The sequence below is a fragment of the Telopea speciosissima genome, chromosome 9 (assembly GCF_018873765.1).
Source record: "Telopea speciosissima isolate NSW1024214 ecotype Mountain lineage chromosome 9, Tspe_v1, whole genome shotgun sequence".
In the NCBI taxonomy this organism is placed as follows: Eukaryota; Viridiplantae; Streptophyta; class Magnoliopsida; order Proteales; family Proteaceae; genus Telopea; species Telopea speciosissima.
Genome location: NC_057924.1, coordinates 10,077,595 through 10,090,449, shown reverse-complemented (window position 1 = coordinate 10,090,449; position 12,855 = coordinate 10,077,595). Strand labels below are relative to the sequence as shown.

The following is a 12,855-nucleotide window of genomic DNA, read 5'->3' as shown; positions in this document are numbered from 1 at the left end:
TATGCCTTGAAGGGTTCACCAACAAATCTAAGTTATCATTATTATTATTATTTCTCCTACTAGTTGAAGGTTCGAAATATCTTTCAAGTTTCTATGACATCCATTCCATTGCAAAGGAAAAGATTTTGTGTTTTCTTTTGGTGGGACAAAAAAATAAAGAAGAAAAGGTCGATGTACGTGAGATTCGTCCATTGACAATTCGTCCAAAAAGGTTGAGGAGGGGGGGGGTTTGAACATTTCGACCCCCTTGTCTCCTTTATAGTTGTATTTAGAACTTGACACCTTCTTTTAATTCTCTCTAGTCTTTTTCTTAAAAGTTCTTTAAGATAGGAGTATAAAAGGGTCTTCAAAATAATTTGAAAGTTATGTACCAATATGTTATTATTGAAAGATGGTAGTGCCATGAATATTTTTTTAATATATATGAAATAACAATATTACCCTCATCGAAAAAATATATATATTATACCAAAAAGACCAAAAAAAAAAAAAGTACAAATTATTTAACATCCCTTAAGAAATCTCTTTTTTAAAAATCCAGGTCAAACAAAGGCTTTGAAAGGGACTTTGGAGGCCCATTTAATTGAATGAAGATATAGTTCACTAGGGACTGTGGAGGGCCATTCAATTTAAAGAAGATGTATAGTTAACAACAGCATTATAGTTTGTACTTTGTAGGGCCCGAAACAAGTTAAAAAGGTAGATGATCGCATCAACTAGGGATGACTGCAGGGTGATTTAGCCAACCAATAGCACTTAGATTATTTTAGTAATTATTTCTCATCCACAGAAATGTATTTACATAAACGGTTCGATTCGATTTTAGTAAACGGTTTCTATTTTGAAATCATAATCGAACTGTTATTAAATTATTTTATGGTTTCGATTTAAACAGTTTGATTTTGGCACATGTTTGAATTAGTCACTAGTTAAATTTCCTATATAATCCAATTAAATGCCTTCCTGTGTATTGACAAACCATTTAGATAAAGCTTCCTAAGTAGACCGTCTAAGAAAATTTAACCCTTTAAAGATTTTATTAATACTTGTATGTTATTAAAAAGACGATTTATTATTATCACAAAGGTTAGTTATTTTTTCCAACTATCAAAAGACATCTTTCTGCCACATGGACAAATAATCTGTCTATTCCAACCATTGGATAGAAAGGACATGGTCTAGATTAGCCACGTGTCAAAATTTAGAGTCCAATTCAATCAAGGGTCGACATTCTCTTTGGAGGGGAGTGTGGCCTCTACATGCATGTGAGGAGCCAATGAGAGCGTACGCGTTGGCATTATAGGGGCAAGATTTCCACCTTTCATGGGGGTGGGGCAGTTATTTCGCCCAACTCTGTGTTTGAGAGTGGGAAATACACTCCCCCCCAACAGAGAACTTTTCTCCTTCAATCAAATACCCCCTTCTGTATTGGCACACATCCCGTATATGTTTATGCATGTGTACCAATACACTAGACATTATTGTGCATTCACCTAATTCTAAGTGGGAACAAACGGTTTAGATTAAAAAGACATAAAAATAAGGGATAATGTTTTCTGTATGGGATGTAGGGTCCATGGCCACGCACAACAGGGGCCGGAATGACCGCCATCCCCCGATGTATGACGGAAATTCTGCCCCCTTTTGTGCCATCGTGTGTGCTCTCATTGACTAACGCACGCATCATGACCCTAAAAATAAATAGTTCATATTTGTCTTGTGATTTTCGAAACATCGTCTTCCATTGTTGCGTGGATATCTAAGTGAAATAGCCCTGAGAAACTAAATCAAAGTTAGATAGAGGTCCTAGAGGATATACTAATTGGATAAGGACTTGAATATTGATGTATCAGTTTAACTAAATTTGTTCGGTTTTGATGTATCATCATTTGAAAGATTGTTTTGTTTCTTTCATTTGAAACTTCTCCTCTCTAACCTTCGTGGCTGATGTGATGTTTTTATATTATTTTCTCTAATATAATTTTCCATTCACTAAAAATAAATTATACAAGTTATTTCATCTTAATTCTGATCAAGTTTGAAGGATTGAGCTCTTCTCTAAGGAGCTCAGCATGCCCAGGGGGTATCCAGTCGTTGGGTTGTGTCGCACACATCCCTAGACATGCGTCAAGATGTGTTCTGCACAGCCTAACCCTTGGATGCCCCCTGAGCACTCCCTGGGCGTTGAGCTCCCTGGAGAGGAGCTGGATCCAATTTTGAGACCAAAACATTTTAAGGATTTTTCAAATTCATTTTAGTTGAAACCTTTGGAATTTTATTTAATTAAGTATCTCAAACAAGATAATTAGTGGTTCCATATAGAACCTATCAATTCATTAAGAGGAGAGAGAGAGAGAGAGAGACTAATAATACATAAAGATTGGATAATGATAGGTCATGGAGCAAAAAGGGGATTGAAGAACATGGGGTTTCCTAAAGATAGAAGACAAGCCATAGGAGTTTAGTCCAATCAAAAATATATGAAGAAAGATCATCTTCTGATTAGCTTGTTGGTCCGAGATTTCTTAATATTGAGAGGCTCTCATTAATGTCTGAAAGACATTATTAACTCCTCCTTGATTGGTAATGTGTCCCTATAATTGAATTTTGGGTTCATCATTAACTTCCGTAACCTACTGTTCATGGTCACAAATACCTCTCCTGATTCAATAGAGGGTTTAGATTTCCATCCTTTAACCATGGGTGAAGAAAGCTTGGTCTTAGTAGATATATTAATGGAAGAAAGTTTCATGTCTGGAGAACCACAAGGGGGGTGCTGACTGGGTCTCACATAGGTGTAGGAGTCACGCTCCCAGATAAAAAACACTTCCTCTTTATTAATTTAGAGAAAAAGAAGTACATATTGTCAGTGTGTATTTCCCTCTCACAATTCTCTCTCGCTCTTCTCCTCATTAACATGTGGATATCCTTTCTTTTTTCTAATTAAATATAACGTTTCGTTGTTCATTATTGGCTTAGTGTGTAAGATGAAAATAGAAATGCTCTCTCTCTGAGACTTGAACCATAGGATTATAACAAGATTCAAAAACACGATTGGAAGATATAAACAAAAGTGTTGTGCACCTAAAGTCATTAAGACAATTGTCGACAATTCAAAACATAATAACGAATCTGACATTTCTTCCCTATCCAACCCATAGTGCAAGAGTGATGAGGCCTATGTATTTATAAGGATGTTGCCAAGGAAGAATCAATTGGAATCTTTAAAAAATGTGAAAAAGATCTCTATTGTGTGGTCTTTCCTACGCCCTCTCACAGGGCAACATAAAATGATGCCTCTGCCCCCTGAGTAGATACTCAGGTGTGCTCTCTCATTGACCCAAATACTTGCGTATTGCCTTTAAAAAAATATACACACAATATTTCTTAGTGCTCAAAGATGGAGAATTCCTTTATATGGATTTTATTTAATAAACAAAAAGAAGGACGTTCTCAACGCACGAGGCTCCCGCCACTACGGTCTATGGAGTCTGGGGAGGGTCATAATATTTCATTTAATAAATCAAAGACATAAATAGCAATGTGTGTCAGTGTGTGTGAATTACAGTGCATAACTAGCCACATGTAAATTTCAACACTTCTTTCATAAATTTATTTGGATTTAGATACTTTTCTTCTTCTTTTTTTTTTTCTATTTTTTTTGGGTAGAATTTGGATTTAGATACCAATGCATATGAAACTATGAAAGAATTTTTTAACCATGAAAATTATTAGTTTTGAGTTTGGACAAGTGGAATAACAAATAAAGAAAGGATGAGGTGTGAAGTTAGTTTATGGATTAAACTCTTTTTAACCGGTGGTTAAAGAATAAATCCTTCACTATTAATGATGTGACCTTGTGATTGGAATCCAGTGTCATTATTGACTCCCACTCCATATTGTACAAATTCAAAATACACATTCCCATGCTAATCAAAGGGTTAGATCTCCATGATGATGAGATTTTCTCCTCAACATGACTGAAAAAAATTGAGTCCTTAAATTTATCCTCAATGATTCCTTGGAAAATATTAATTTGAATGGTACAGAGTATCCTAAAGCAACACACAACACAATTCACCATGGTGATCTTCATAGCCCAAACACTTGGGAAATAATTTTAAGGGAAAAAGCGGGTATGTGATCTTGTGCGATACACGCCCCTTTAGTTTCTTTCTCCTCCCTTGACTGGTCCCTGTTAAAAAAAATTGACAAAACCAAAAGTTTTCTTCGTCCATAGGGGAGGAAGGATTCCTTCAGCCATTTTTTAGGGTTAGATCAAAATCATTAAATCTATGTCATTCAAATAAGAGCCTATGTGTAAAATCATGAAGTATACTGATCAAATATATATAACACGTGTTATCTTGTAAATATACTTACAAGATTAATATTAGACAAGATTTATTTTTATTATACCTTTATGTAAACATACAATACAACCCAATTTATGAATTCAAATCTATTAAATACTTATACAAATCGTATTTGAGCAGGGTTGTATTGAAAATTAGGGGAACCCTAGAAAGGAGATTGAGCTTGTTGTTGGAGAGGGAAATTGTTGTCGTAGAAGAAATATGTTCTCGAAGTCAATATTGATACATTTTTAAGCTACATGGTAGGGTTAGGAGAAAACAGTTTATCAATGAGAAAGAGAGTGAGGGAGAGACTTAGAGGCCAATATGGAGATATAGTCAAAGGGAGAGTGACAGAATGATGGATGAAGGTAGGTTAGAAAGCTTTGGATGGATTGTAACATGATTCACCAAATATATATATATATATCCTCCAACACCTTCGATCACTACCTTTGTAGATGTGTGCAACCTTGATTTGAAATTTAAATTTTCCCACAAAGGATATATATCTGACCTTGAAGACATAATATGATATTATATTTATCTTGTGAATTCAAAAGTATTATTGAAATTGTAACAAACTTCCTTCGTTAATTAGAAATTTGGGATAGCGAAATGTGGATAGGATGTTCCATGATGGAAAATGTGCTGATTTTTTAGTTAGAGAAACATTTGTAAGAAAAAAAGTTAAAAATGTGCATTAAACACACATTTTCAAACCACATAGGTTACAAAAGTCTATACTATATAGTTTACACATTTTGAAATATCAATGATTATGTACATAAAACTTGAAAGAAATTGGAAAGTAGGAGCAAAGTTGTTGTGTATAACACAAGGGTAGATAAGATATCATCTATTGCATGAACTTCGGACCTTTATCCCCTGAGGTTCGTTGAACGGTACGATTGTACGGTTCCTCTCATAGAGGGGCTGAAATGACCATTTCACCCTCTGATCGAACAAACTGTCCGGGTGGGGTCTACCCCCCTTTTATTAGAGGCACTAGAGAACCGTACCGGGCAGGGGAAACGCAGGTGATAAAAATTCTTGAACTTCATAATAAAAAGATCGCCTCAAAAGACAATAATTGGCTACAAGGGATTCTTCCTTCATGCATCATGCATCATGGGTCAAGGGAATTTCAGTGCCGTGAAAAAATACAAACATTTTAAACATTGACGAACTTTTGAATGTGCAATGGAAATAATGAACTACTGATAGGACTCCAGGAATTAAGCGAAATAGATTGAGGAACTGTTTTAGAATTTAGATTTCATTTGATTTCACTCTTTCTTTTTAATGAGCACATGGTTAATTTGATGGGTAGAGTAGTAATTTCGTGTTAAAATAAAACACAATTCTTCTTCTTGTTCTCCTAATGATCTCATCACCACTATCATTCCCAAAGAAATATAGAGAATCTATTCTAAAAAATTGAACTACTAAACGGATTTTTTTGTTTAGTAAACATCTTGTACACCTCTTGAGGTTTGTTGACCTGTCATGTAACCCCCTTGGTTTTTAAAACCTTACTTACAGACCCCTGGGACTGACGGAATACCCATTCCGTTAGAGTGAACGGGTTATGTGCTGATGTCAGCAGATCATAAATCTATAAAGGGCCAAAATACCCTTATCTCCTTTTTTTTTTTTCTTTTTAAACCATAATAAAGTGGGACCCACTAATGCTTAGAAAAATGAACATTTTACATTTTTTTTTTTCAATTTTTTATTCTCAACTTCATCTTCTTCGTCTTCGTCTTTCTCCAGCAGACACCCTTGCCCCATGTCCCAAAAAACCCCTAATCTACCAATCTAAACCTTAACCTGCAATTCTAGTCTATCGCCCACCTTGCCCTGTCACCGAAAATCTGCAACGGCGGTGATCTTCTTTGATGGCTGCAGTGGTGGTCTCTTCAACGAAAATCTACAGCGGTGATGAGATTTCTTGGAGACAAACAATCGTTGCTCCTCCAACGCACCTAGCGTGTCTCTACTCCAATATCCTCTCTCTCTCTCTCTCTCTCTTCACTTTCCTCTCACTAGACCTCTCTCGCCTCTATGAGGTCTCCAATCATTTGTCTTTGTGCTGAGATGCAGTCTCTACAACAGTTCCATACCCCGGGTGTTGGGCCAATTGAAATAAAAGATCCTAGAGGCGGAAGCTAATAAAACCACTCACATGGTTATAAATGGGGGCATTCCTTATTGAGGCTCAAGGGAAACAGAGAAGGCAGTGGCACTTTGATTATGAACAGAAAGCTTTACCCACTTCTATCTCCCAATTGGATGCTCAAGATCACCTCATTTCGTTCCCAATAGGTGTAGTAGGAGCAGATGTGGAATTTTGAGATCATTATAGGGAGAACTGTTGAAAGGTGATTCACGCCTAGTAATAGCAACAGCGCAGAAATGGGCGCTCCTTGTAATGTCATCTTTCCATACATATTTGGAGATTCATAACAAGTCAAAACCAGTGAAAAGAAAAGAAACAAGACAAACAAAACAAAAAACAGAAACAAACTAACCAAAATTATTTGCAAGGAGAATACGAGAAGAAAAGGAAAAAAAAAAAACAGAATCGAAACAGAGTATTGTTCTTTCGTTCAGGTGCAGGCCAGCACAGAGGGAGGGATTAAGGGGAGTTTCACGGCATATGTGGCTTCTGTGGTGTCACTCCGTTTGTTAAGATGGGTCGTTGGCCCTCTGGTTTAGCCGCTGCAAGATGCGGCAGTGGAGTTGTTGAAACCCTAATTACTCTTTAGGGTTGGTTCGCTTGGTTGGTGTTAGCAGAAGGAGAAGACGAATATGATGACCATTAGTGGGCCATCAAATTGTGGGTTAAAAAAAAAAATTTTGAGGATCTAGATGGAAAGGCTATTTTAGTCTTATTGTTAAACTAACACCTAGTTAACACCGTGAGGTTTATGGGTATGTAAGTAAAATTTAAAAAACCAAGGGAACTACAAGACAGATCAACAAATCTCAGGGGGTGTACATGATGTTTACATATTATTGAAATATTTCATATTGATACAATCAAAACAATTTTAACTAATTTTATTAAAAATCTATTTATTGACTATTTCATGAAATCAATCTGAAATTAAAATAGAAATCATACCAAATCAGGCCTAGTTGAATCCGTTATGAAATTGAAATAGTGAGTGTCTGCTAGCATGCCCTTCATAGGCGGCTCAAGAACTATTTCTCATTAAAAACAAAACGAAATATTATAATTGTATTGAAAATATTATCATATTTGGTGTCCACGAGTAGTAAGACTAAAATATTGTGAATAATACTAAAATATAGAGGTGCCCACGAAGAGATGCATTGATTGGTTAAAATAAGTATTAGCTTACGGAGCAATAAGACATGGTTAAGTGGTTAACTAAAATGCGTTTTAAATAGGTTTTTTTATCATTCCAATTTTTTAACTCCTTTTTTTTTTTTTTTTGAATTTAATCAAAAAGATACAGAAAAATGTCCAAAAATATTTAAACGGGTTTTAAACGGACACATTTTAGGTTTTTAAATGAAAAAATGCTTTGTTTTTTTTTTTAAATATCTTGACTCTTGAAAACTTATTACCTACATAAAAAGTAATACTATTCAACCAATAAAAATATAAGAATCTTTATATTCTAATTATATTTTGGAAAAAAGAACTCTGTCCCGAAGTGTTGCTCTTGCGCCAGACATAGCAAAATTTCAACTACAAAGAGCGTCCTATAGTGCATGAGACTCCTACTACTATAGGGTCAGGGAGGGGCATGCAAAAGTGCGAAGCGATAGCCTTACCCCCTGCTTCGTAGAAGAGGCTGTTGCAAGTTTTGAACTCGAAACCAAAACCGAAAAAATACCAGGATAACCTAAGAAGTTTAGGACCCCATATGATCCATGATCAACATATATTCATTTGAAAGAAATAGACTTGTTCCATAAAAGTCATAACAATTTACACTTGCACTCAATAATTCATTATTGTTTAAACACATCTTTGCATAAGGGTAAACATTACTCATAAAATTCCAAAAATATGACACCAGGAGTAGGGGTGCAAGTTTGGCTCTGTCGGCCCGAACCCGCCCTGGCCTGCCCTGAGCCCGAACAGGGTCTTGGCTGAGATATTTGGCCCTGAGGGCGGATCAGGGCTGGAAACTTCTGGCCCTGAGTTAGGGTCGGGTTGGGTTAGGGTTGAGGCCTCGAGCTAAGCTTGACCTGGCCCGGCCCGACCCTGATTTAAGTTATACTATAAAATATGTATTGATATAAATTATACATTATGAACTTTAAATTTCACCCACATTTTTTTATATAATATACTATATATGAAGACAATAAGTGTTATAATATAATTTATGTAAAATTAATAAGTTCTTCCCAGCCCATTCCAACCAATGCATTTCTTTCCCCCTCCCCATGATCAGGGCCAATTAGGGTCGGCCCGATCCGACCCTGAGGGCGGATCAAGGTTGGATTTTTCTGGGCCTGAGTCAGGGTCGGACCGGGGTTGGGCCCAGCTAAGGGGACTTAAGATTGGGCTAGGATTCTATAAAACGCGGCCCAACCCTACCCTGTTGCAGCCCTAACCAAGAATATATTATTTACATCGACCACATATGTGTACAAACACAATTTTGGGTGAAGTGACTATCTACCCCTATGAAAGGCAAAATCCCCGTCCTTATTGATGCTTTCATGCACATTCTTATTGGCCCATAGAGACCCTAACAAAGATCATGTTCCCTAATATTTTTGGAAAAAAGAATACTAATCGATCGCATGATTCCTCAACAACAGGGTCATGTGAATTTACCATTCAATACTTATTAAAATTAAAAAACTCATTCCAACAGGGTTTTAGGCTTTTACTTGAAGAACTCTTCTCCCCAAATATGTGTTTTATAGAATTGTTGGTTTTTTTTTGGGTTAATTCCAAATGCCCCTCTGAAAATGGCCAAACGTATGGTTGTTCCCTTGAACTTTCAATAATACAACGTGCCCCTGCTTTTCAAACTAAGTACCGCTATAGTCCCTGCCGTTAGACAGAGACGTTATAACATAACGGATCCCAGTTTTTAAACTTCGATGGACCATTCTGTCCCCTGAATATGGTAAAATGACCAAAATGACCAAAATGACCTTCCCTAAAAAAAAAATCCCTGCAACTGATCTTCCCCAAATCGTTTAGGGCTTGGGGAAGATGAGTTTAATCTCTCTCTCTCTTTCTCTCTGCAAGGCTATGCAGCAGCGACTGTCTCTCCTTTAGAAGGGGAGGATTTTGATCCAGCGGTAGTCGATGCATCTTTCTTCGAAGCCAACGCACACTTCTCCTTGCGTTCCTCTAGGTTAATCTGCTGCTGTCGATGTTCTAAACTGCAAAACGCGCTATCTCCTCTGCAAAATTTACAAAACCCAACTTTTGAAATTGGTTTCTCATTAGAACTAAATATAATAACTCTGAGAAACGAAACTGGTTTGGGATTAAAGCTTTAAAACCCATAAAGAGAAGACCCCCAAAAAAAATTCCAGATCTCTCTGTTGGGATTTCACCAGAAGGTGGAAAGATATTAAGATACAGACCTGTACATGTAGATGTCACGGACAGGGCCAAGGCAGCGCTTGCAGAGGTTACATAAGAACTGAGGTGTTTCAATGAAATTGCTGAAATTCCTCTTATGGGTTGTTCTGGGAGAAATAGTAGCGGCCATAAGCCGGTAATCGAACCCATCTGACCCAAATCCAGTACCACCACTACCCTGTTGGTTCCTTCTAGAAGAACCTTCATGGCCTACAACTTTCTGTCGCTCTTTCATGGCGTTCTGAACTATAGAATCAAAGGTTGCCGGAGCTTCTTCTGGGTTGCTTAGATCCATATTGAATTACATCAAGCTTGTCGTTCTCCTCATCTGAGGACCAGGCCTCTTCCTCAACAACATATTTGTATTTTAGTATAAAATCAAATCAAACCCATTAAGAGATTTAAACCCTTAAAACCTAAAACCAAGAAACAAAGAACAGAAGAGAGAATAGAGAGTGACGGGAAAGGGTGAAGAGTGGAGAAGGAGAGGAAGAGGGAGAGGGGAAGATAAACAAAAGGCTAGAAGATGGACTCATGGAGAGCAAAATCTAGACCGTTCCTTTCGGGCCCTCCAATTTCGTCCTGTGATCATCCTGCTGTAATGCAGAGTATACCCTCCATCAACATTAAACTTGCAGTCTAGATTCAGATAGACCTCAAATCTGTTATCATCATAAAGCACAAATCCAGTGGCAACTTCTGGGAGAATCCCTCTTGGGAAATTGAATTTTTCAAGCATTTCATATACTGTTGTTTGTGTCTTATAATCCCTCTTGGGAAATTGAATTTCTTCTTGATTTTTGATTCAAAAATTCATCTTCCCCAAACCCTAAATGATTTATGAGTTGCAGGGTTTTTTTTTTTTTAAAGATAAAGTCATTTTTATCATTTTATCTTATTCAAGGGCATAATGGTCCATTGAAGTTCAAAAATTGGGATCTGTTATGTTATAACGTCTCTGTCTAGCGGCAGGGACTATAGTGGTACTTAGTTTAAGAAACAAGAAGACATGTTGCATTAGTGAAAATTCAGGGAAACAACCGTACATTTGGCCATTTTCAAGGAGGCATTTGGAATTAACCCCTTTTTTTTTTATGATTAAGCTGTGCACCATCCTTTCGTCAACGATTCCGGCGCAGTTTAGCTACATTACCTGAACAACTAGAATAAAAAAATAAAGAAGAAGTTATCAAAAAATTAAAAAATTAAATAAATAAATAAGAAAAAATAAAAGAGACACGTGTGGCCAGCTGTTCTTAAGCAACTCAACTCATTTCCCGAAGAGGTTGGTTCAATATTTTAATAATTATAAATACTTATCACCCAATTAATTAATTTTCAAAATATTAATTAATTATGGAAATTCGGGATAATTATGGGCTTCTGTACTGCAACGACATGACGTCGGTCGAGCGGTCAAGTAGGAGAGCAGCACGTGCGCCTCACATGAATCGTGGCTTTGTGTCACATGACGGCGATTATCTCGCCGGCCCGGCCAAGAAGAATTAAGTCAAATAACCTTCGCTTGGTAAAATATTACAGAAATGCCACGATTCTAGACACGATTTCTCCGCTGAAGCCAAGATTCCTTTCCTGACAAAAGCTGAGAGACTCACGTGGCCTTTTTCAGTATGAGCCTCTTTCCTGAGTCTGACCGCGCTACGCTCAGCAAGAAAATCTCTAAGATGACGCAAAAGTGGCACATCCGTAAATCATTCCAGTTTTAGGGGTTTTTGGGGAGAAACATATAATTACTGGCCCTTGCGTTGCGGTTGTTCATAGCTAAAAATGCTCAAGCAAGGACCTCTATCTATGTATCTTTTACCTACCTAGTTGTAATATATTTTATTTTTTCATAAATAAAAAAAAAAAACTCTCTAACTACAAAGTAGACAACGGATGAAAGATGAAATATTTTTTATAATTATTAAGTAGGGGAAGGTTTTTTTTTTTTTTTTTTTATTAAGTTGGGGAAGGTATTACTACACGAGAGATTCTCCCATCAATTCCATCAAACAAGGGTATAGGTTGCGCCCACACACATGGGATGGATTAAATGACCAGCCGTCTCTTCTGAATGACCCAAACCCCATCCTTGTCCTGTCCCATGTGTCTGAGCACTGTCTGCACCCAGATGCGATCCCTAACAAATAACGTGCACCCCAAATTTAAATACGATTTTTCCCATTTGAATGAGTTTAGATAGATCAAAGATATGATAATTTAGCATTTCTCTGATGTCTGTATATTGTATTTTCTGTTGGAGATCAAAACCTTCTAAGAGATTAGAGATAGTTGCAGAAGATATTTCAAGCTCAAAATGCTCTTAAGTCCAACAGAGTCTAAGATTTTAGTTCTCATTAGTACCTACAAATTTGCTCCGTCAAATCATCAAAAAGAAATGAGGAGAGAGACATCCATTGATTTCTCGCAATAGTTGATACTTGGTGTTGATTTTTCGGTGATTTCTATTTAGATCGGTTGATGGGTTAGTTCAATAGTATAGTTTGAGTTGTCCTTTTGAATTGGAGATGAATAGTCTTCAAGTGAAGAAGTTAGTCTTCAACAATGTTGGAACTTCTAGTAAGTGAAAGTGGTTTGGTAGTTGAAGATACTATGTAAGATGGAGTCTGCCAAGAGACTCTTTCAAAGAAGGGTGAATGGATATTCTCCAAGGAGAAAAAAAATCAAATCTTATCCAACAAGATAGAATAGAAATGGTTAGTAAGTTTTCTCTAAAAAAAAAGAATCAAATGAGAAAGAGAGATGTAGAGACACTAAGGGAGAAAGAAAGAAACAGGAAGAGAGAGTATCCAAATGAGAAAAAGGCATACAATGAACTTGGGTTTGGGTATCAAATCGTAAAGATTGTATAATTTTTTCTTCTTTTATTCTTAGTGGAAGCTC

The 12,855-nt window shown here is 36.7% G+C and overlaps 1 protein-coding gene across 1 annotated transcript; it reads right to left on the bottom strand.

The window, feature by feature from the left end:
- Positions 1–9,607: 9,607 nt before the first annotated feature.
- On the bottom strand, positions 9,608–10,243 carry LOC122638624 (FCS-Like Zinc finger 3-like). Its single transcript, XM_043831482.1, has 2 exons — positions 9,951–10,243; positions 9,608–9,764 (listed from the first exon to the last, which is right to left on the bottom strand). The coding sequence occupies exons 1-2, from the start codon at positions 10,241–10,243 to the stop codon at positions 9,608–9,610; spliced, it is 450 nt and encodes a 149-aa protein (XP_043687417.1).
- Between the last annotated feature and the right edge of the window lie 2,612 nt (positions 10,244–12,855).

Bases quoted from the DNA above. Each gene is read 5' to 3' on its own strand.
- LOC122638624 (XM_043831482.1), bottom strand. From the start codon at position 10,243: ATGGATCTAAGCAACCCAGAAGAAGCTCCGGCAACCTTTGATTCTATA. The intron at 9,765-9,950 runs GTCTGTATCTTA...TAAATTTTGCAG, and splicing joins CGTGACATCTACATGTACAG to AGGAGATAGCGCGTTTTGCA.